We start from the raw sequence: 22,715 nt of genomic DNA, 5'->3' as shown, positions 1-22,715 counted from the left end.
TTTAATTTAACAAATGCAAACTAATGATTGGAATTTGTTTGATTTTTTTATTTTATTTTATTTTATTTTATAATATCCTACACGTTTGTGAAATTCGTAATTAGGTAGATGTATGACTTGAACAAACTTAGAATCCACCGCCTCCTACGTGGAATATAGTTTTTTTTTTCTCTCTTTATTTATTTTTTCTACCCTCTTTTTGGCTGTTTTTAGTTAGATGCTCAAAAAATTAATTAATTAATTAATAAATACTACCTGCCTTTTTGTTTCATATTGTAAATTGCAATAAAAAAAAATTATGAATAGAATATTTGTTGGAATATGTTATTATAAAAAAAAAAAATATTATTCCCGTTGCTTACCAATATTTGCTCACGAAAGTGGTCGACTTTCATAATTTTATTTTAAGCATCACCGGGTTTAGAGAGCTTTTAAATATAAAAGTGTTATTCCTAAACTTGGAATTCAATTATTATGAAACAACTCAATTTAAGTTTTATTAAAAATATAGAGATTAAATTAAATTATTGAAATCACTCATACTAAAATTTAATAAAAAGCATCGAGAGTAAAATGATATATTTATTTTATTAATTATTAACCGATCATTTTTTATTTTTAGAGTAAAAACTCAAGTTTAGATATAAAATATGATAATAACAAAATTGGAGAATTGTAATTAAAAGTTCAAAAGCTTAATGAAATGAAAATGACGTGGCAAGGTAAATTATTACAAACCAATGTTGTAATGCTAATCACCATTTACTAAATTTAGATTAATACGGTTGCTAAAAGGATTAGATAAAATATTTACCAAAAATTGGAGGATTATAATTAATATTTCAAATTAAATCATTTAAAATAAAAGTTTTAAAGTTTAGATATTAAAATTATAAATAAATAATAATAATAATAATAATAATAAGGGGTTTGTACCCTACCCATAGGAATATTTGGTATACTTTAATATAAAATAAATAGGTTTGCTGTGTAAAATTAAATATATATTTTTTAGAAGAGAGGGTAATATTGGTATGTTTTATTTTTTTGGGGGAAAAAAGGAAAAAGAAAAAGGGAAAAGAAAGAGAAGATGTTTGATTGGGAAGGGGAAGGAAGAAGCAAGAGGGGCCAACACATTAGAAATTGAAGACAAAATTTAAACACTATAAAAAAATTAAATAAAAATAAAAATAAATTCACTTTCTCTGTTCCCATGGGGATGAAGATTTGCCTTTGCCTTAACCATCACATTCTCTTTCTTTGTCTCTCAGAATCTTTCTTTTCTTTTCTTTTTTTAATTTTTTTTTTCCATAAAAAAAAAAGAAAAAAAAGAAATTAGCGTTGCTTTCCTCCTCTGTCTTCCCTTTTCTTTCTACATTTCCAATCCATTACCCAAATCCCTCAACCGAGTATGATCAAAATTACCCTTTCCACACTTAATTTAATCCTGAACGAAAGAGATTCCTCAATCAAGTAAGAACAAACGCATTACTATAACAAAATTTATGGCTGAATTATATTACCTATTACAAATGGAACTAACCTAATTTGCAATGGCGGATGGCCCGATTTGTATCCACGCGAGTGGTTGTTTCGTACACCGGAAGCTCTTCCCGGTACCGATCGCCGCTCATTACCGTCAGGTGATCTAGTTCAAACAGATCTGAACTCGAACAACTTGCTGTATCGTCTTCTTCTTCTTCTTCTTTGTAGAGATCATTGTCAGGATGGTGGAATTTTCTAATCAGGAAATCGTTCTTCTTCCTGATTTGCTGGTAATCTGTTACAATTTTCCTGACTGCTGCTGTTGCTTCTGCGGTCTCGGCCTTGTTCTTGACTTCGAATTTAGGCTGTTCTTCGCACAAGGATTTGTGTCCGCAAGGTCTACTGTATTCGTCTACGATTGTACTCACCGGATAAAATCGAACCGTTCTCGTGTCGGCATTGCGCAATTTTTCGCTAGAATATGGCGAATTTTTGCTCAAACATGATCTTGAAAACGATGCAGCCGAAGAGCAAGTCGAAGTTTGGCCGGATTTTGACTTTCTTTCTGAGTTATGATCTTCAGAGGCTCTGGTTGACGTAACGGAGTTTCCTGTCTTCTTCGGAGTTCCTGCGGTGAAGATAGAATTGAGAAAACTTGAGAGGCGTCCTCCTGGTGAAATCGGTTGCTTCACCTTCTTTAAATTACTGTAAATCTTCAACGCCCTCGATTTCGACTTAATCATAGCGCTCTCGTCGAAACCTCGAGATTTTTCATTGTTTTCCACGAATTGACTGATCTGTTTAGACGGTGGCTTCTCTCTGCTCTGTCTTTGCTTTTCCTCCGTCTTCTCCGGCGGTGGAGCGGAGACGCTGGTCCGAACTGGCTTTGGTCTGAACTTTGCGAAACAAGACGGCGTCAAGGATTTCGAACCATACACTGATTCAGTATCCGAAGATGAAAATCCGCCGAAACTCGAATCGGAAGAGCTCGAAGTTGAACTAAAGAACAGAACGTCCTCTTCCCGATCCTGCTGGTACAACTGAAATTTTATCTCAGCTTCCGTCAGAGAACGTCTCCTTTGAGCGCTCACCTTTTCAGCAACCTTCTTCTCGATCCATCTCTCTATCAGCAAAGCACGATGAAGACTCGCGATCTCCTCATCTTCAACATCACTCTGCGCTTTCCCGATCATTTTACCTTGTTTCTTCAACACCTTCTGTCTGTAAAACTTCAATTCTCCACTTCTCTTATCCCCTCCATCGTCAATGGAACGGTAGATTTCATCAAGCAAACTCGAAGAGAAGGACTGTACAATACCTCCTCCATCCCTAAATCTCTCACCTCTCGCCCTAACTTCCTGCCCGCTCATGATTCGAAAGAAACAGCAGGAAAGAAAAATGATAATGAAAATGAAAATCCAATCAAGAATGAGAAACAAAACGATGATGAAAGGAAGGAGAGAAAACGACAATGGCGGAATACTCCGTCACAGTATAGCACACAAGAAGTAGGGTTCGGAGCCGTGTTTCAACTCTTTCTTGTCTCCTTCTGGAGGTCCAAAAGCTGCCATGGAGGGTGACAGAAACTGTTGGAAAAGAAAACCAATTACACGTAATTGGATCAATACTACTTTTCCACTCTCCCTCAAAATTCTCTGGAAGTTTGCTGAATCGAAGATGAACAGAAGATTAAGAAGCAATTGATTGTGGCGGTTCTTTAATTTTAGATTCTAGAGAGAGAAAGTAGTGAGAGGAGAAAGGGAAGGGAGCTAATGAGAAGGAAGAGAGCACGCTTCGAAGGCAGAGCTGAAGGTGGAAGATAGAACAGGAAAGAGAGGCTTTATAGGATCCCCACGCGGGTACTTTTAATTTTTCAATTTCTCAATTCCCTGACGTGGCATTATCAAATTCTCCATTTTGCCCCTTCCCTTTTGTATACAACTATAACGCTTTATTCTCCCCCTACGATTTCCATTTTCTGACGCGTTGATCAGGCTTTTGATCGCTGTGATAACGGGTGAATTATTTATTTATTTATTTAATCCCTTTTAATTGACATCCGAGGCTAAAATTTAAATTTTAATCCCTTTAATTTAATAAATAAGTGAACTAAGATGAAACCAGGTATACAACTATTTAAACATAACTTCTTAGCAATTGAAAGACGTCTTTGTTCATACATGCCCTAATAATCATTAGTTCATCAAGTTAATGTGTAATTTCACCACTCGAGAGGTCAGATATTAAAATTCGTTTATCCCTAAGTGTTGTTAGCCTAAAACAACAATGATAATAACATCAACATGTCCAAATTTCTAATGATGGCAAGCTACCCACCTCAAACAAGGAGATAGGAGATAGGAGAGCTGCATACTTCACTCTACTTCACTCTATCGTCCTAAATTGTTAGTAGTTAACACTCCCTAGAAGATAGGTAGAATACTCAACAAATAAAAACTAAAATTAGTCATCCAAACACATTCAATCCTAACAAGGAAATTTGTTAAAGTCGCCATTAAACTTTAATAACAAGTAGAGATCTGTACCTCTGAGCTCAAATGAAAATTTGAGAAAGGAAGCTCGAAGATGTCAACCTCATCATCAAACCAAGCCAACTCGTTCTTTTGCATTTTCCCTGTACCATTCACGTTTTCCATAAATATAAAAGTGGAATTTTGTTTCTAGCTTTTGTTATTTACTAATAACTTTATTCATTTCAATCTACATTCTCTTCGATATATATTTTGAAACTTTTGTTGATATGAATTTTAGGAAAAGAAAAGTTCTTGCCTTCGCTTGTCCCTTTCAGCTTCTATTCCCATTTCATTTGGATCTCCGTGAACTGTTAAAGAACATGTATTTGTAGCTAATGTAACGTGACGTTTACGTTAAATACAACTTAATCAAAATTCAAGGACAAAAACAAGAATAAAATTAGCTTTTAATAAACTAGAGGGACCAAAGGAAACCATTTCAGAATATAAAGACATAGGGTTAAACAAAAAAGGCTGTAAAAGCTATAGTTTACTAAAGTAAGGAAATGAGTAAGCAAAACTGTTACTAAAGAAGCCAGAAATGTGAATACAGACTATACTAATGAGTCCCAACCCAAATGGTCCAAAAAGGTAAAGTAGGAAGGTAAGTGTAATGTAAGCCCTTATTGCATTGAGGAAAGTAAGCATCTATGATTAAGCACAGCTGAAAAGGAAGGAAATTCAGGGTCATTAGATTAAATTAAAGGAAGTTGAGACCCCAAACTGCAAAAAACACAAAACAAAACCCACCACACAAGTGGGAAAGGATGGGTGTCCCCATAATCCTTGCCAAAGGCACATGATTTCCATATCTGTTTGCAAAATGTTAAATCATCTGAAGACAAGAAGAAAAAGAAAAGAGAGGCAGCACAGAAAGAAGGCTGCACCATCAACGGGTCTCCCCGCTTCAGTTCTAGATTGGGTTTGTTTCTAATGGCCATTTTTGGTTGCTGAAAGTAAAAGGGGAAATGGCAAATGTGAATGCTGTTTCAGACAGAAAGCTAAACAATAATCCCAAAAGAAATGTTTTAACATAAGAGAGAAATGAACATAGGAGAGGACATGTGCAATTAATGGCAGTCCTTGCCTGTGAAGGGGGAGGGCTACCAAATATGGGTTAAAAGAGACCAAATAATATATTGTCCTGCAGACACCCAGCAGGTCCCTTGCCCCAAATTGAATGATAATGCAATACAGAGGTCGCAAATGTGAGACCCACAACTTCAGCTGAGTTCTTAATGTTCATGTATTACTTTTAACCTTCTAAAAAATTAAAAAATATTCGAACAAAAACATTTTATCCACATCTCATCACCTTCTTCTCTTCTTCCAATTTTTCTCTCTCATCTGAATTCAATTTATGAAACACTTCCTATGTTCCCTCTCTTCTTCAACACCTTCTTACTCCCTTTCTTCCATTCTCCAATATCTAAAACTATCCTCTTCAATCAAGGTATATAGGCTATAGCAAGAAGAATAGAGATAGGGCCCTTTTCCCTTAGGACTTGAGTATTTTAACAAAGTTTAACATACGTAGTTGAGTGTGAACTAATGCATTGTTCGAGCTTAATATACAAAGAGAGACGTTGAACTTTAAGTAATAATTTTGAGAACAATCAGTGAAAGAGAAAAAGAAAACATGTGTTACCAAATACGTAACAATGTACATTTTATTAATTCATTTTGCATTTTAAATTAATCTATTTGTTGTGACCGAATAAAAAGGTTTCTCATGATACAAAAGGATATTTCTTTGTTGGCTTTTCTTTTACCAATTTTGGAGAGGAGATTTTGATTTTGTGGAATTTTATAATTTACATTCAAGTTTTGGGTAAGGTTTGGTTGCTGAGAAAATTAGTGTAAAAATTAGAAAAATCAAGATAAATGAGAATATCTATGTGAAGTTGTATATAAAAGTTGTTCTCTAACTAAAAAAAATTATTATATTTATGTTTGAGCCTGCCTAAACAAAGTGAAGACTCCTATTTAATTGAAGTCGGGATATTTAAGAAGAGGGAGAGAAAAAAAAGAATAGAAAAGTTTTAGAGATTGAAAAATTGAAAGGAGATTAAGAAAGTGTGACATGAAGTAAATAAAAGAGAGTAAATGGAAGAGAAAAGGACCTAAAAAGTGTAAATAAATAGTTTCTTTTTCCGAATTATTTTTATTAAGAGGTAAGGATATTAGTGAAACTTTTAAAATTTTGAAGGAACTTTTGAAAAATACTCTTAACATTAACAATTTTTGTTTATATACTAAAGTATTTTATTTCAAACTTCTGAAGTATTTATAAAAAAAAGTATTTTAACATTTTCTCGTGTTTGATTACATTATACTTTTATGCCATTCAAATCATAAGAAATTGTTTGAACTACATCAAAGTACAATGTAATCACATTAGATGTCATCCAAAATATCATAAGGTCAAATAGTGTCCTATTAGACTATTTAGTTTAGATGCAACTCTCTTATCGAAAGAAAGAGAAAAGAGGAAAAAAAAAAAAAAAAAAAAAACGAAAGATAAGGAAAAGACAAGACCATGATGACATTAGAGTGTGAGTGTAAAAATCCTTGACTGCCAGACATCTAACATTCCTAAGAAACAAACCTTAAGATTCCAGCAAAACAAACCTTAAAAGTCAAAGAAATATATATATATATATATATATGTATATATATATATATGTATATATATATGTATATATATATATATATTTTGGGTGCAAAAACGTTGAAAAAAAGAAGTTTTTAAATTTAATCTCTAAAACTTTGTTATTCTGTTATTGAGTTTTCCGTAGGAACTTAGTTTTGATCTCAACCCTGCATTCTTCAAAAGTCTCATCTACTCTCCTTAAAAACTATCTATTAAATATAATAAACAAACTTTACAGCAAAAAAAAAAGTAAAATGAAATACTTAAAGCCCATTTGTTGAACATTTGATTTTTTTTTTTTTATTATTTTAAAATTGTGTATAAGCACTATTCTCATTCATGAATTTCTTTGTTTTGTTGTTGCTTTTTAGAAAAATTTGAAAAAAAATCTAAACTAAGTTTTGAAAACTAAAGAAAGTAGTTTTTAGAAACTTGTTTTTTTTTTTCCTTGAAATTTGACTAAGAAATCAAAGGGTTTCTTGAGAAAGATGAAAACAATGGTAAAGAAATGGGGAGAAAAGAAGCACCATTTTCAAAAACAAAATATCAAATGAAATCAAACATGACATAAGATAATTATAAAAGTGAAAATAAAACAAGGAATAAAGGTTTAGAAAACAACCAGGTGAATACTAAATTCCAAGGGCCATGATGCCCATTCCCTTTGGGTTTCCATACGCTTTAGTGGGCCACCCTAGGATTGCAAAGTCTTTTTGTTGATATGTTGAAACAGAGATTAGTCTCAACAGACAAAGATAATCAGAGTTCATATTAATCAAATTGAAGGAATCGATGAGCACCTGCATTAGCTGTTATTTGTTAGATTCAACATCACTTTAGTCAAGTTTCTCCCTTTGCATTCAATTCAACCCAAGGAATTGTCTGTCATTTAAACCCTGGCCTTCAAGGTAATCATAAAAATTCAGAGAGTTAAAAAGGCATCCTGCAAGACAAAAAACGTTATTGAACTAAATGATCAATACTGCAGTTGATCTAACATGGTTACGCTTATTGAGGCACCGTGTAGTGGGACCATGGAGTTTCGGTAGGCATGTGATCCGTTTACTCTCTGTTCACTCTAGAATCTAGGGTTAGAACCTGCCCCCTTCCTCCCCCCAAATGATTAAAAGAACTTCTTGGTGGCTCTACAACGTGGTCCGACATTTTATCTATGTGGGATGATTTTCCTTTTTTCTTTCTCTCTGAGAAAGTAACAAATCAGGGATCAAATACAAGTATTCTAAAGTACGGATTGGGATGAGAGCTAAGATTTAAAAAATAAAGAGAACGAAAGAAAGAAAAAGAAAAAGGGAAAAAAGGATGCCATAGTTTGGCTTAAAAGGGGTGGGAGATGGTGGAGATCCCAAGAAAGGGTTGGGATCGGAGACAGCGTCCAAAGAAAGGCTCTAGTCCCAACAAAAGCCAAAGAAATAAAGACTATGGACTAGAGCGCATTTGGCTCATGACTTCTTTTTCTTTCTCTCTGTTGAAGGGCTTGACGAATGACAGGGGCAAAGCTGTCACGGTAAGGATAAAATAGTTTTTTCCTTTTCAACCCCATTTTGCATAATTTAGAACGGAGGGTAATATTGGTCCTACATAAGCCTTTATTAGTTAAATTTGTGCCATTGCCAACTGCTGAACCTTGATGAGTTATGTAAAACATACAGACATGGAGCGTTACTCATCAGCATAATGGAACTTTAAGAGGGAGGTGCCTGTTCACACAAATCCGCAGCAGTACAGCACCTACAGTCGTAGTCTGTAGTGGAAGTATTTCGAAACAAGTAGGGATTGTGCGGTAGCAGAAAGTTTATTCTAATCCGAAAAAGTTTAAGCAAAAGAGTGTTCAAAGCAGTCCTTGCACCTTTCATTCGGATTTCAGCCTCTGAACATCTACCAACTGGTAAAGATCCCCACGTTTTTGCTTCAGAAGTGGTAGGTTAGTCCTGAATGGTTTTAGCATAATGAGAGAGAGTTGAATAATGAATGAAAAACACTTCTTAAAATGTCTGAAAGAAAGATCACCTTCGAAGCTCAATAAGCGAATAATCAATCTCAGATATGATTATTGCTTCATCATGTTCAGTTGTAGCCAACACTTCCCCAAACTGCAACATGCATTATACCATGACTAGAGTTGAGATGTGGACTTTCGAAACTCAAAAATATAATGGCTTAAGTTGCATGATATAAGTGAATAACAAAGCTGGACTACAGCATCGACTTACCGGTCCAACAAGGGATGAGTGGCCCCAAGCTACATAACTATCATCAACATCTCGAGCACGTGAACATGTTGCCACATACAACTGAACAACAAAAAAATATCAATGTAAAAATGTCATTTAAGATTGTTCTGTTCACAGACGAGATGGAAAGATTCTTCCTTAAGTTTCTGGAAACTATGCTACACTCAATGACGTTATATGCAAACCATTTATCAAGCATTAACTATTTGTAGGTTGTGGTTTGGGACTGCCCTTATTCTTCTTTTTTCTTTTTTTTTTCTTTTTTGTATGCCCTTTGATATCCTTTCATTTCTCCTAATGAAACCTCGGTTTCCACCCACTCTACGCACCCCCCCCCCCCCCCAAAGATAAAAAGAGCTATGCAGCATTTTTATTTTTATTCTTTTAAACTATGAAGTATTATGGATTCAGCTACACAACCAATCATGCCATATTGATATCACTCGTAGAATACCAGATTATCTACAGCCCTGCATAAAACATCAAAGCACAAATATCAGTTAAAACAATCAAGTATGTCAATAAGCTACAATATAGTATACAATTTCAAACGCTTCCAAAATTAAGTAGATCCAATACAATTTTATCTAAAAGAAAATGGACCAAAAGAATCAGATTATTGGATGGACAAACAGCAGACTACGGGGTTGTCACAATATAATGAAAGTTAAATTTTCCTTTTCCCCCTTTTCTTAAAAGCCGACAATGGTTTTCTGAAGACCTGGCTGCCTAGGGGAGGGAAGGGGCACTCAAAGGAAAGGCTTTGCTAGATAAAAGATGACCCTTATCAGTAGATGGCCCAGTATATCAGGTCCCAACATACTATGTACTCACAACTGTTGGTAGTTGTAGTAATATATCCCAGAAAGAATCTTGATCTGCCTTTTGAGGCATCATGTACAGAGTATCAACTAAAACTCACCCATCTTGGAGATCAAAACCATCTTTATACTATTTAGCATGTACACAACATCAAGACATGTAAACTACCATTAGCAACAAACCATAAAGGCAGAAATTAATATAGAAGCTTATACCTTGCGCGCTGCAATAACTCCCAGTGCAATGGTCCAGTGGTCATGTTAAATGCCCCAGGATAGCAAATCAAGTGAGCACCTGATGTTAACAATTTGTTAGTGTCAGCACCAAAAATGGCCCTGATAGTCCACATAAAATTATCATGATTGATTTTGTATGGCCACCACAACAATCTACGAGATGCCAGACGAGTTAAAGAATACAATCAGATTTACACGTCAAAGATACATCTTTTATTAGATCATATTTATCAAGCCAAATACACACACAATTTATCTCTGCTCTGACCAACATAAGAGATGACTAACATAAATACTGAAAAAGTTAAATCCTCATAATCAATATCTGACAATATTATAGATGGAAACTTGAGCTTAAAGGAACGAATATTACAGCAGAATACACCATTTACTGTATAGGATTAATCATGTCACAAGGAATATATTATATAAGAGGGAGGTCACTACTATTGGCATACTGTAATTGATTATTCATTAAATGTAATAACCTAGAGTACTAATGACGGTAATCTTCAGTATTAGAAGACATGACAAGATGTCATAGGAGACTGGAAATTTTGGACAAGAAATAGCCAAACCTCTTGCAGCATATATCATGGCTAGTTCTGGAAAACGAATGTCATAACAAATTCCAATACCAATACGTCCAACTTCTGCATGAACCAGCAAATAGTTAATTTCCGAAAACATAATAGTCACTAGGAGTACGAAATGTAATTTTAGTTAGGTTTATATTAATCACATGCCAGTTACAAGAACCTCCATGAAAAGTAAAAAAAAAAAACACATACCGACCTGTGTCCACAACAGTAGGTGTTTGACCTGCTGCGATGGCCTTGGACTCGATAAAAGTGATTTTTCCGGGGATATCAATATCAAAAAGATGTATCTGTAGTTGAAAATGGCACAATAAACTTGTGAGTGATGAACTACCAACAAAGAAACATCCTCTAGATTAGTTAGATTAATCTAAACAACATTAACAGTTTCTCCTGTAAAACACTTGAAGCATTGAATTACCAAATCCATCTCCTAACAACAAAATAAAAACTCAAACAGAAAAATGTATCAGAAGACAAACTGAGGAATACCCTAAAAGTGATTTTACACCAAATAACCAAATAGAACCATCAAGGCCTCCCGTCATCCACAAGCAAATCAGGAAATATCTTTAGTGCCACATTGAATGCCAATGCCATCAAAAGACTCAAAAACTATGCATTAACATCATTTTTTTACCTTCCTGTGTTTAGCTTTCATGTTTCCGTCAGTGCCAAAAACACAACAAGTATTATATATTTTATCCCCCGAGCGCTCTACAATTGAGCCGCCGACTATTGTGACTTTTAAACGACGCGAAACTTCAGATAACATTGCTGTTGAAGGGGAGGCATCACCACCGGCTTCAATGTCCTCGGCATAAAGTGATACGGTATCCTGTGAATAAGGAACATTCCATATTTCCTGTCACAGAAATATGCGGGGAAAACAAGTCACGAGCAGAACGGAAGGCCTAAAACCACGAAATACCACCAGGAAAGCTTAAAATACACCAAACTAACAATAACTTTCAAACTTAAGAACTCACCGGCAAGACAACAAGCTTGGCGCCCTTTTCCACAGCCTCCTCAATGGCCTTACGAGCATGTTCAATATTCCTTTGCTTATCAGGCGTCGCCATCAATTGACATAGCCCGATTTTAAACTACGTCGAAACAAGCAAGAAATACCACTATAACATTAATTAACGAAACAAAACCGAGGTGAGAATGAGTAAAGTAGACAAACTGACCTTGGTGACTGGAGGTACCGGCGGCGGAACTGCAGGCGGAGATGTAGCTCGCTCGGGATTGAAGGATGAGGCCATAATCGGCGAGGTTTTCATAGAGGGGAAACGGAACTTCTGGTGCAGGCTGGTAAAATTGGCGCCGTTGGCCTTGGCGTCGGTGGATACGACCGGGAACTTAGACGGTAGAAGAAGAGGGAGCTGCCGGAAAATAGAGCGGGAGAGGGAAGGTTCGTGGAGATCGAAATTTCTGAAGCTAATCAACGAAGAAATGGCCGCTTTCATCTCCAGATCAAACGACGACGTTTCAATGATCAGCTCTACCAAGTTTCGCTACCACGTCGTTTTGAGATGGAACCGATGGATAATCTGTCCATAGTTTAGGGAACAACGTAAAAGTGCTTTTTTATAAAAAGTGGAATAATAGAAATTACTTTTTAAAATTGGTAAAAAAAAAAAAAAAAAAAAAGTTTATTTAATTACTTTTACTAAATTGCAATAAAATAAATATTCTGAAACTGCCTGGTGAATATAATAAATTTTTTATTTTTAATTAATAGTTTTTTTATTTTAAAAAAATTGTATAATAAGTCAATTTGGTGCTAACTTCTTTCGAAAAACCCAACCGCCCGCCAGCGCCAACTGCAATAAACTACTTCCCGCGCTTTAACAATTATATCCCTTCACTCAGAATCCCGGCGAGTTCCCGTTAAGGAAATTCCATCGGAATTACCCTCTATTCACCGACGACAATCTCAGTTTCACACCCTTCTTCCATTTCTGATGAAGCTGCCGCTGCTGACGTGGATTATCGGAGTTCTACTGTGAGACCCTCCAGCCATTACTTCTTCCCCGGCGAAACCCGTCAAAACCCGTCATCGGGAACGTCGAGATCATGTAAAAATTAGGATTTGAAAGAGTATAATGGTGACCCATAACAAAAATTGAGATACGAATACCCTCGCACTTGAAGAGGTTTCTACACCCTTATAAGGAATGTTTCATTCCCCTCTTCAACCGACGTGGGATCTCACAATCTACCCCGCTTGGGGCCCAACGTACTCGTTGGCACACAGCCCGGTGTATGGCTCTGATTACATTTGTAATAACTCAAGCCCACCGCTAGCAGATATTGTTCTCTTCGGACTTTCCCTTTCAAGCTTCCCCCTCAACGTTTTTAAAACAGGAAGAGGTTTCCACACCCTTATAAACTGAGAACCTTCCTCGTAACCATGCTACCAAAAATGTTTCCAAATGGGAACACAAGAAAGGAGAATATCCATGGAGAAAGTCCAATAAACATCAAATTCAAAAGGCAGTATGCACCACCATCCTCCAGACAAACAGACGATATTAAGGAAATACGTAATCACTTTAGAAGATAAACACCAAGCTTAAGGACATAAACAACAATGGATTCTCACTTTAGAAGATGTTAAATTCAGAGAAGCTTCTGAATTCTGTAAACTCCACATCTCTTAGCGTCGGCCCGGCTCGAAACATTTGAAAATTTCTCCAAGTTCCTGTTAGATCTTCAGAGAGAAAAGTTAACAATTTATAATCATCAACACTCCTCGAACTAACCTTAGAGTGAATGAAGCCTCCCGAATCGATCCGTGGGGTAGACCACGGGCAAGAGGCAATAATCATCAATGCTCGAGTTCCTCGCCCAACAACAAACTTCGAAAAAGAAGCTAGATAAGATAGGCCTAGAAGAAGATTATATTTCTTGGAAGTATATAATACAAATCATTGATAACTAGTTTATATTAGCACAAGCGTGTGTACAAGAGAAATGAAAGGAAAAATGAAGTGCCTTATTGATGAGGTATGAACATTACAAGTTTTCATGCCATATTCAGTATGATCTTGAACCAAGTCTACCCAGCAATACAGGAAAATGGCAATCATGTAACTTGCAAAGTATCCTTTGTATATCTGTCATCGTCTGCTCGAGCGATCAGCTCAAACGATCTTGGTTCTTAGCAGATAGCCGTTTGAGAAACTCATAGGTTGTGATCATGGTGGTTGCAGACATAGCCATGGAAGCCCACCTCGGTCCAAGCCCTCTATAACAAGCATTCAGACCGCCTTCCTTCACCAAGTTCCTTACGGTCTGCAACGCCGTTAGAGGGCGTCTCTGGCCATTTTCTTCTCCATCCAAAACTTGCAATCTAGTCTTGATGGTATCCAATGGCATTGTTATCATAGCACAAACCCCACTGGCAAAGGTTGCACTCAACCCTTGAACTGCCACTGTTGCCTTAGAATCTGCTTTAAAACCATAGCCACTTATACAACTCTCATCCTTCTTACTTGTGTAGTAGCTTAGACCACTCCAAATGAATCTATGAGCTACAGAGTAAGAAGCCCACCAAACTGCATTTGATGGAGCATATGTCAATATTGAAATCCCAAATCCCCTATATAATCCTCGCAAGCCATCAGCATAAATGATCTTTCTAAACGCGTCGATACCGTTTTTATAAACGCAAGAATTAAGATTAGAAACACTGTTCTTAGCATTGATACAGCTGCCCTGAACCATTAGTCGTTGGCTTACAACATCTACTGGAGTCCAGACCAATTGAGCAGCCATGGCAGAGCTCAACCCTGCAGCTGCATTAGCTATAGCCATGGCTGTGGTGTCTGAAAGACCTAGCCTAATAGTTGCACTTCCAACACCACTCTTGGTAACTTCAAGAGCTGCCATGTAAAAGGCTCGAGCTGGGATAGTTCCCATTAAAGAGGTTCCAAACCCTCTGTAAAATCCTCTTAAGCCTTCATGGCGCATGATAGAATATGACATTTTAAAGCAGGATAACTTGGTAGAAGAAACCTGAAGTCGAGTTTTCAAAACAACAATAGGATAAAGGGCGGTTGATACACCTGAAAATAAAGCAGCACCCAGAAAAAAGAATTTGGATTTGTCTAACATATCCCAATCAATCTCTGCTGGAATATGAATTTCAGAGGTGGATTCATCCTCAGCGGCATCTAGGCTCATCTTAGCCAGTTCTAAAGCTACTTACAAACCACCCCAGAAACCAGATGAACCGTCTTCCTTCTACAAATTATGTAATCAAAGCTCCTATCTCGTGTAAGAGAAGTAATTTACAGAAACAAAACTTCAAAAATGAAATACAGAAAAGACCCAAATGAAAAGGGTCATCATAGAAACAAAAAAAGGGAGATCAGAAGATGAACTACAAGAGACAAAAACAGCAATAAGTGGAGTATTTACGTTTGTCTGGAAATGGATTGTGAGATGGCAGAATCCAATACGATCAACCCGCGTAGGCAAAGGGGGAGAAACGGGAAATCAGGTGATTCCAGCGCCAAACAAACACAAACCCAAATCGAAAAAGGGTCTGTAGAAAACCCAGAAAGCAGCGAGAGCGGAAATGGAGGCGAAGGAAGGAATATAAAGATCTGAAGAAGAAAGAAAGGACAAGATTTATGGATTTTCGCGAGGGTTTTGAGGATCGAGGAGGGTGGACACGTGTCCATTACCATGTCGAGGTCATTTTTAGATATTAACCTCTTTTAAGGATGAACCAAAAGCCGAAAACGAAAGCCAGAGGCTAAGCATTCTTAGGTTTGATTGAAATCCCATTGTTGGGGGCGGTGAAGAAGCAGGGACTCGGGCAACAGAACCGGATCGGCACATAGTTTTTCTCCGACACACATGCCAATAGCTCAAGGCTTCAGTTTTCATCACTTCTGTACAGTCATGTTCAAAAAGGTGACGGCTTAGCTTTTGATCAATCCATTTACAAATCCATGGCCGGCTTTTGTGCGATCAACGGAAACCATTGACTCTTGGTAATGGTTCACATTTTATGGGGGAAATGGAATTCTGTGGGGTACCGACCTACGAAACATGGGCCGAGACTGCCTCAGGCCCATTTGTGCCAATCCATTCTCAAAGCCCATTACGAAAGTCAGTCTTTTTGGGCCAAGCATCTTCGTTAGTCCACGTCGGAGAATTGCTTTCGGCTGCTAATACCACGTCGTTCCAGGTTCAAGGCCACGTGGAGAGTAGCTTCCTAGATGGACAGCCACGTATGTAGCGCCGTTGGGTCATCTGTGCATTGGTTAAACTTATTTGTACAAAACTTTATTTTATTGAAATTAAAGAGTTTAATTTATGAAATTGAAAATTTAAAATTAAATGAAATGTAAAATTGTAGAAATTAAAATTTCAGGTAAAAATCGCTTTATTTTATTTTTTTCTGAGAAAAAATTAAATTATTAATCCAAATAAAAATTTCCCTCCGTAATATTCGCAAATGACAAGGTCATTATCGTCTATTGACTCCGTTAACTTCCAGAATCCAAACGAGGAATGCGACAGAAGCTCCTGGAACCTCCTTCCAGCTCTTCTCAATACTTCCAGAAAATTCCTCCTTCGGTTCCTTAAGTTCATTCACGACACATATAAAACCGAACCAACCGGTCACCCTTCCCCTCAAGTAAAACATCTCTTCCATAACGTTTCCTACAACAACATTCTCCTTTGCGCCAACATTCCTTCTCCTGTGTTCTTTCCCTAAGCATCAAACAAGAGAAAGATGGATCTCAGAGTCATGGGCTTGGACTCCCCACTCTTCTCCACCCTCCAGCAGGTGATGGACTTCGCCGACGACGCCGACAAGTCTTTCAGCGCCCCGACCCGTACCTACGTCCGGGACGCCAAGGCCATGGCAGCCACTCCGGCCGACGTCAAGGAGTATCCGAATTCCTATGTTTTTGTCGTCGACATGCCGGGGTTGAAGGTTGGTGACATCAAGGTTCAGGTAGAGGAAGACAATGTGCTACTGGTAAGTGGCGAGAGGAAGAGGGAGGAGGAGAAAGAAGGGGCTAAGTACGTAAGGATGGAGAGAAGAGTCGGCAAGTTTATGAGGAAATTTGTGTTGCCGGAAAATGCCAACACGGATGCCATTACGGCGGTTTGTCAGGACGGTGTGCTTACTGTGACTGTGCAAAAGTTGCCACCACCGGAGCCTAAGAAGCCCAAGATCGTTGAGGTCAAGGTCAATTGATGGGGCGGGAGTATTATGGATGGATTCCTACTTCTGAACTTTGGATCATGGGTTTTCAAGATATGGCACCATGGTGTACGTGTGTGTTTTATTTTCCCTTTCCTTTTTGCTGTCGTAATAGCCGATATGTGGGGGTTACCTCTGTAGTGTGTGCTTGAAATGCTTACTTTAATGAAAATTTTAAGGTTTTATAAGAAATGTCTATCGTATAGATATGAGACACAGTCAATTAGACGCTATGCGATGTTCTAAACATAAAGATAAACAATGAAAAGCTAGGCTTGAATTGTAATTCTACTAACCTGAGCGAAAATGTTGAAACTTTGAAGATTTTACTGTGCTCTGTTTTGAGAATAATCAAGATCTTGTTCTGGTTTTGGATGGAGTGTGGATTTTTCTCCGTCGTGTCCTCTTTGAATGTGCATACATCCACATTTTGAACATGCTGGTAGGAAGGCACGCAACTGCCCGACTGTTCCTGACGTTTCCGCCATGATTTCTGGAGCTTTTATCTCTACTAGAAATTTGGGGAAATGGGTGCGTCGTGTTCTGCTTCTTAAATAGTGCTATGAAGAATCCTTCTTTGTCTTCGATGGGGTCGGTTCGAAGCAAATGGTTAGCTGCATAATGAGAAAATAATCCAAAAGTTCTCTAAATAGCTCTAATTTGAACAGGGCGAGTTCAAAAAAAGACGCCAAACAATCTGTTGATACTTACCGCCGGCGAAAACTGGGAGACCTCGCCGCTGCCACTGTGGGAACGGAGTTTCCAGTTGAAAGCCATGCGATTCAGCCAGAGGTAATAATGAGTGGACAACATCTTCGTTTTCAACTTGATGAACAGAACAAGTGCTGTAAACAATTCTCTCTACGGCAGGAACTGCGAGGAGATGACGTTAGTCATGAGCAGCGAATAGAAAAAGGATTGCTTTATAGGAGAATACATTGCTCATAGGAAACTGAACTCACAGGAAAATGCATGAGCTAGAGCCTTCCTCTGAAAGGCAGCGAGTTTTTCCAGTCGTTCAAGGTCATCCCCAGAGCTCTTCCCTGCACAATTCATGAAGACAGATGAAGGTAGCACTAACCAGAAGAAGATATAGCAGATAATAGATTACGAATTGTGCTAACTATTACACGGCTAGGAGTGAGTTACCTTCAACATGTGACGGGAGCAAATGATCTAATCTAGCAGCTGCAGTTCCAGACCCAGAGCAGGAAGGATCCAAAAGAATGGCACGGACCTTGAGAAATCAAAAGAGGATGATGCAAGAGTGAACATTTTCCAGCTGAATATCAGTATGCCGTGGCAAAAAATAGAAATCGCAAACTATTCTAATTTCTAAGCAATAATGGCTGTGGTTATTACTTATTATTTCTATAGTTCTGTCAAAACCAAGGGGCAATGGAATTGCCTTGTAAACGCTTAAAGCTGTAATGCTTGGCTAATCTAACCACATCAGAGAAGCCATCGTTTAAAAGAACAGGAGGGTGTAACTGAACAAAAGATGATCAGTGCGGATCGGAGCAGAACTTACTTTGGACAACGAAGGATCTTTTGGATCAAGAGCAAGGAAATCCCCATGCAAAACTTCTATATCTTGCACCAAGGTTAAGTTGAATCAAGGTAACGTACAATTTACAGGAACATGTTGGAATCAATAAAGGAACTATCCAGGAAATTAGCTGGGCATAAACGGGGACATCATGTTACTTTTTAGTCTCCAACCCATTAAAATGAAAGGCTCATATGCAGAGTGATTTATCTAATTCGAGCAAACAACATGATGTAAAATTGCAGATGGATAGAGAGTTGCTAGTTACGAAACCCATATACTATCGACAAAGGATACTAGAAGCTCCCGATAGTTTGATTGTATGTTGTAAGCGTTTGACCCTGTTTTCGTTCAATTCACATGCAATGATCCTTCCTTTTCCGTTCATGAGAGAGGCAAGGTGGACAGTTTTGTTACCCGGAGCTGAACATGCATCAAGGACCTTCAATAATACAAAATATCAGAACGGAAAGTATCAACGCTAAAGTAATCAAGCTACAGGGAGGATGAACAAAGATGAAACAGGTGATAAAGTGGTGGAAAGAAAAGAGGCAATAAAACACGAGTTCATACTCCATAAAGGATGTTAAGTTGTTCGTAAAACAGTAAGTTGTTCGACAGAACTTGTAATATCAATTAAAGGTGGAAAAGAGCGAGGAGAAACCAAGAAACCATAGAAATCGATCCAAATTATGAAGTGAGCTCGACAGTAAGTACAGGCTAAGTGATCTTACTTCCCATCCTGGCTTGGGATCAAGGGCTACTGCAACCATAGAACTAGCCTTCCCCTACAAACATCAGTACTAACTTGTTGTTATACAATAGAAAGAAAGAACAGCAACCCTTGACCTTTAATACATGTTTCGTGATAAATTGGACTGAAGAAAACTAGGGACTTACTTGCATGAAGATACTCCCATCTGCAACCAATGGATGATCATGTAAATCGCTGCCTGGAGGAAGTACCAAGAGGTCAGGAACCATGTCATCCTTCTGAACCTATTTGACATAATAACCAGCACCTTTAAGGAATTCTTCTGAAGTGTCCAAATGGAATACAAACCTTACCAACAATAAAACTCGGGACAAATTCTATCCCAGCATCCATTATGCATGTTTTAAAAGGATTAAAGGGGCTAGGAGGCACTTAGAATAATTAATAATTTACAAAATGATGAAGTGTGCAATAAGTGAAGATAATTCTGCTGTGGCTATTGAACTCTACACTACTTTTAAACACATCAACAACAATTCGGAAAGATTTTGGAACTCACTGCATATCTTTTGCCTAATTCTTGTATTGCTGTGTGAACATCCATCTTCAAAGTATTCACACGGATAAAACGAGGCCTTGAAACACCTGAATTGAAGATCAGAGTTGGCATAATAACTAAGAACCCGTTTGATAACCATAAAAATTAAGCTTGTAAACACTACTTTTACTCATAAGTTTTTACATTTTGTTATTTGTTTCTACTCGTGTTTAAAAAACCAAGTCAAGTTTTGATAACTACGAAAAATTGTTTTGTTTTTAGAATTTGACTAAGAATGCGAGTAAAAAACAGAAAACTAAAAAGTTCTCGAACCGGGCAGAATCAGCACAACAACATAATCATAAAGAACACTTACCAGGATTATCACCACGAGCTATTAAATCTTCAATATTATTTGCTTTTCTCTTTGACAAAAGCTGTGTAACCACAGATTGTAAAGCGCTTTGCTGCCGCATAAGAAACTTCTCTGCATCGCCAGCTAAAGGAGTTTTCTACGCATAGTTCCATAAAATATTGCCAATCATCACCAAATGTAAAATAAGCAAGCTGCAGCAGTCTCAGTAGCAGAAGTTTTTACATATTCATTAGACACATTATTGTAACAATAATTTATCCAAGGTATTGAAATACATGATCCGACCTCCAAACTCCCAGCGGACCCAGTAACTCTTGATGATATAAGTTACTATTGAAGGTGGACAAAACTGGTTTCGAGTAAATAAATTTGAAATGGACAAAACTGGTTTCGAGTAAATAAATTTGAAAACATCTTGATGGCCGACACAGAATTTGAGCAACAATAAATCTACCCCCGCTTGTTCAACTATCAAAAAACATTTTCGGAGTCGACCTTTGAATGATAAACTGATATTGTCTTGATCTAAGGTGAATAAAATACCTGGCCTAGGAGGATATCATACATGATGACATAAATTAATTCCTTCTGCCTCTGCAACAATATTAGATTAATGTTATGGTATGTTTGTGGTAAGTGAGAAAGCTATCAAGACAGAATTATCCAAGACTTAAGAAATATGTATGAAGCAAATGAATTACAAAGAAGGTGCAAGAGTACCTTCCATTTGTTGCTCAATAAATCAGCAGCCTCCAGTACTTCCTTGATTACAGGGAGGTCTAATAATACAACCAAAGCAAGAGAATTCAGAAAGCTACAAAATGGACCTTTTTAGTTATGCTACATCACCGCAGCTATCACCACTGAAGGGCGAGGAAAGAGATGATTTACCGAGCTTGTCACATAATCATTCACATCAAATAAATAGGATTTCAATTTCCCAGATAATCTATTGCTACGCTATCAATACAGTTCGAAGTTGTAGAGCAAAAACTGTTGCAATACAATATAAGGCGGTTGAGGATTGTTGGGAGGGAGTCCCACCTTCGCTAATTTAGGGAATGATGTTGGGTTTAGAATTGAGGAATACATCTCCATCGTAACGAAACTAAAAGCAAAGTCATGAGAGATTATGCTCAAAGTGGACAATATCATACCACTGTGGAGATTCGTGATTTTTAACATGGTATTAGAATGCCCTTAATTTATCCAGAGAATCCATATCAATAGAATCCTTAAACTTCGAACAAATGGTGTACTTACTCGAGGGCTTTAGAGAAAGGAGTCAAGCCTCAATTAAGGGGAGGCTCTCAATTAAGGGGAGGCTGTTTGAGGACTACATAGCTTGTGGAGAGCCTCTATGGTATACTTTATTCAAGGGGAGGATTGTTAATGATTGTTGTAATTGTTGGGAGTGAGCCCCATTTTGACTAATTTAGGGAACGATTATGGGTTTATAAGTAACGAATACAAGAAACCAAAGCAAACTCATGAAAGTTTTTATACAGTGGGCAAGATTCCTAGCACTCCTATTCAATCGCAAAACAAAATGTTGAACTAAAACCAATATTTTCTTCTGATACCTACACGAGAATCGTTTGAAAATCCTTTTCAGCATTCATGGCGGGAAAGAGTCGTTGTTCAGAACTTACACTTGAGAGTCTTGCAAACAAGAGCGAATGTACCCTTCTTATTCCGAACAGACGGAGCATAAACGAGTGACTTAATGGAGGCGACGGCTCGACGGTGAGCATCACCCTCAAGAACACGCCGCAATATCTTCGCCGCCTCTCTCCTAGCGAAGTATGCCGAACGGTCCGCGTTGCTCATCCGCCGACTTTCTGATTTACCGGCAGTTCCCGCCACCGATGGCTTGGTTCTGGGGTTAACGCGCCCCATGGCTACCAAGAAGGCACACTCCAAACTCCAATCGGGACCCTGTGAAGGTCGCTGAGCCCAATTGTGCTGTGAAGTGACGTCGTATCATAGGGCAAAGTCATGGGCATAAACCAGCGTGTTAAATTCCAATTAAGACCTCTTGTACTGGGTTTACTTAGGTCAAATAGTACTTGAAAAATAATTAAAATATTATTTTGCGAAAATGACTTATGTTTTAATTAGGATTTATTAATTATACTCTAATTGGGATTATATATATATATATATATTAGGGTTTCATTCTATTCGAGGATTGATATCTTATTCGATACTCCATTTCTAGCATTTAAGGTAGCCGACCTTCGTGTTGATGATGTTGAACCTGCAAGACATTGAATCGCTCTCTCTTACTCACTTGATAAATGCAGTCTTAGTGAATGTAAAACCCTACGAATCATATTTGGGAGGCAAACGAAAATAGCTATAACTGATATGATTCATAATATTATATTATTGTTCTAGATCAATTATAACGATCTAAAATTTTATTTTATTTTATTTTATTTATTTATTCGGAGAAACAGAATTTTGTTAAAAAAAACTAAAAAAGTTAAATTTAATAAAAATAAAATGAAAATGGACAAAAGTATAATTTAAAGGACATAAGTAAAATAATTTAACAATTAATGTTGAAGAATCAATCTTTATAAAATATTTTGGTGTGAAATAAATAGTAATAATGGTATTAATATTCCATATAACTATAAATAATGGTTAATTTTTATTTATATTCTAAAGATTTGTTATTTATTATTTTTTTTTTTTTTCTGAAAACAAAAA

General features: G+C 37.3%; 5 protein-coding genes across 6 annotated transcripts; 1 reads left to right on the top strand and 4 right to left on the bottom strand.

Moving 5' to 3' along the window:
* Positions 1-1,125: 1,125 nt before the first annotated feature.
* On the bottom strand, positions 1,126-7,573 carry LOC111796989 (protein BIG GRAIN 1-like A). The gene is made up of 4 exons (XM_023679831.2): positions 7,295-7,573; positions 4,276-4,327; positions 4,032-4,120; positions 1,126-3,071 (listed from the first exon to the last, which is right to left on the bottom strand). Exon 4 carries the CDS (start codon positions 2,853-2,855, stop codon positions 1,539-1,541), a length of 1,317 nt encoding a protein of 438 aa, XP_023535599.1. The 5' UTR covers positions 2,856-3,071; positions 4,032-4,120; positions 4,276-4,327; positions 7,295-7,573; the 3' UTR covers positions 1,126-1,538.
* A 683-nt stretch (positions 7,574-8,256) lies between these two features.
* Positions 8,257-13,333, bottom strand: LOC111796991 (omega-amidase, chloroplastic). The gene is made up of 11 exons (XM_023679834.2): positions 13,193-13,333; positions 11,775-12,137; positions 11,571-11,687; positions 11,222-11,446; positions 10,778-10,871; positions 10,561-10,635; positions 9,962-10,040; positions 9,379-9,394; positions 8,904-8,984; positions 8,701-8,783; positions 8,257-8,621 (listed from the first exon to the last, which is right to left on the bottom strand). Exons 2-11 carry the CDS (start codon positions 12,051-12,053, stop codon positions 8,543-8,545), a joined length of 1,128 nt encoding a protein of 375 aa, XP_023535602.1. The 5' UTR covers positions 12,054-12,137; positions 13,193-13,333; the 3' UTR covers positions 8,257-8,542.
* LOC111796985 (25S rRNA (cytosine-C(5))-methyltransferase NSUN5) lies at positions 13,045-21,990 on the bottom strand. 2 transcript variants are annotated; one of them, XM_087124598.1, is made up of 14 exons: positions 21,650-21,990; positions 20,718-20,776; positions 20,541-20,591; positions 19,998-20,133; positions 19,643-19,728; positions 19,269-19,367; positions 19,103-19,156; positions 18,666-18,810; positions 18,351-18,412; positions 17,969-18,056; positions 17,782-17,862; positions 17,531-17,692; positions 15,013-17,433; positions 13,045-13,448 (listed from the first exon to the last, which is right to left on the bottom strand). In XM_087124598.1, exons 1-13 carry the CDS (start codon positions 21,894-21,896, stop codon positions 17,171-17,173), a joined length of 1,533 nt encoding a protein of 510 aa, XP_086980724.1. In that variant the 5' UTR covers positions 21,897-21,990; the 3' UTR covers positions 13,045-13,448; positions 15,013-17,170. The 2 variants fall into 2 exon arrangements, with proteins under 2 accessions (XP_086980724.1, XP_023535594.2); XM_023679826.2 differs by having other exon boundaries at positions 17,116-17,433.
* On the bottom strand, positions 13,473-15,015 carry LOC111796992 (uncharacterized). Its single transcript, XM_023679836.2, has one exon. The coding sequence runs from the start codon at positions 14,773-14,775 to the stop codon at positions 13,729-13,731; it is 1,047 nt and encodes a 348-aa protein (XP_023535604.1). The 5' UTR covers positions 14,776-15,015; the 3' UTR covers positions 13,473-13,728.
* On the top strand, positions 16,343-17,011 carry LOC111796993 (17.9 kDa class II heat shock protein-like). The gene has a single exon (XM_023679837.2). It carries the CDS (start codon positions 16,343-16,345, stop codon positions 16,811-16,813), a length of 471 nt encoding a protein of 156 aa, XP_023535605.1. The 3' UTR covers positions 16,814-17,011.
* Positions 21,991-22,715: the final 725 nt, after the last annotated feature.

The sequence above is a fragment of the Cucurbita pepo genome, chromosome 6 (genome assembly GCF_057944985.1).
Source record: "Cucurbita pepo subsp. pepo isolate OVF chromosome 6, ASM5794498v1, whole genome shotgun sequence".
In the NCBI taxonomy this organism is placed as follows: Eukaryota; Viridiplantae; Streptophyta; class Magnoliopsida; order Cucurbitales; family Cucurbitaceae; genus Cucurbita; species Cucurbita pepo.
The sequence above is the reverse complement of the archived record's forward strand: the minus strand, read 5'-3'. Positions and strand labels throughout refer to the sequence as shown.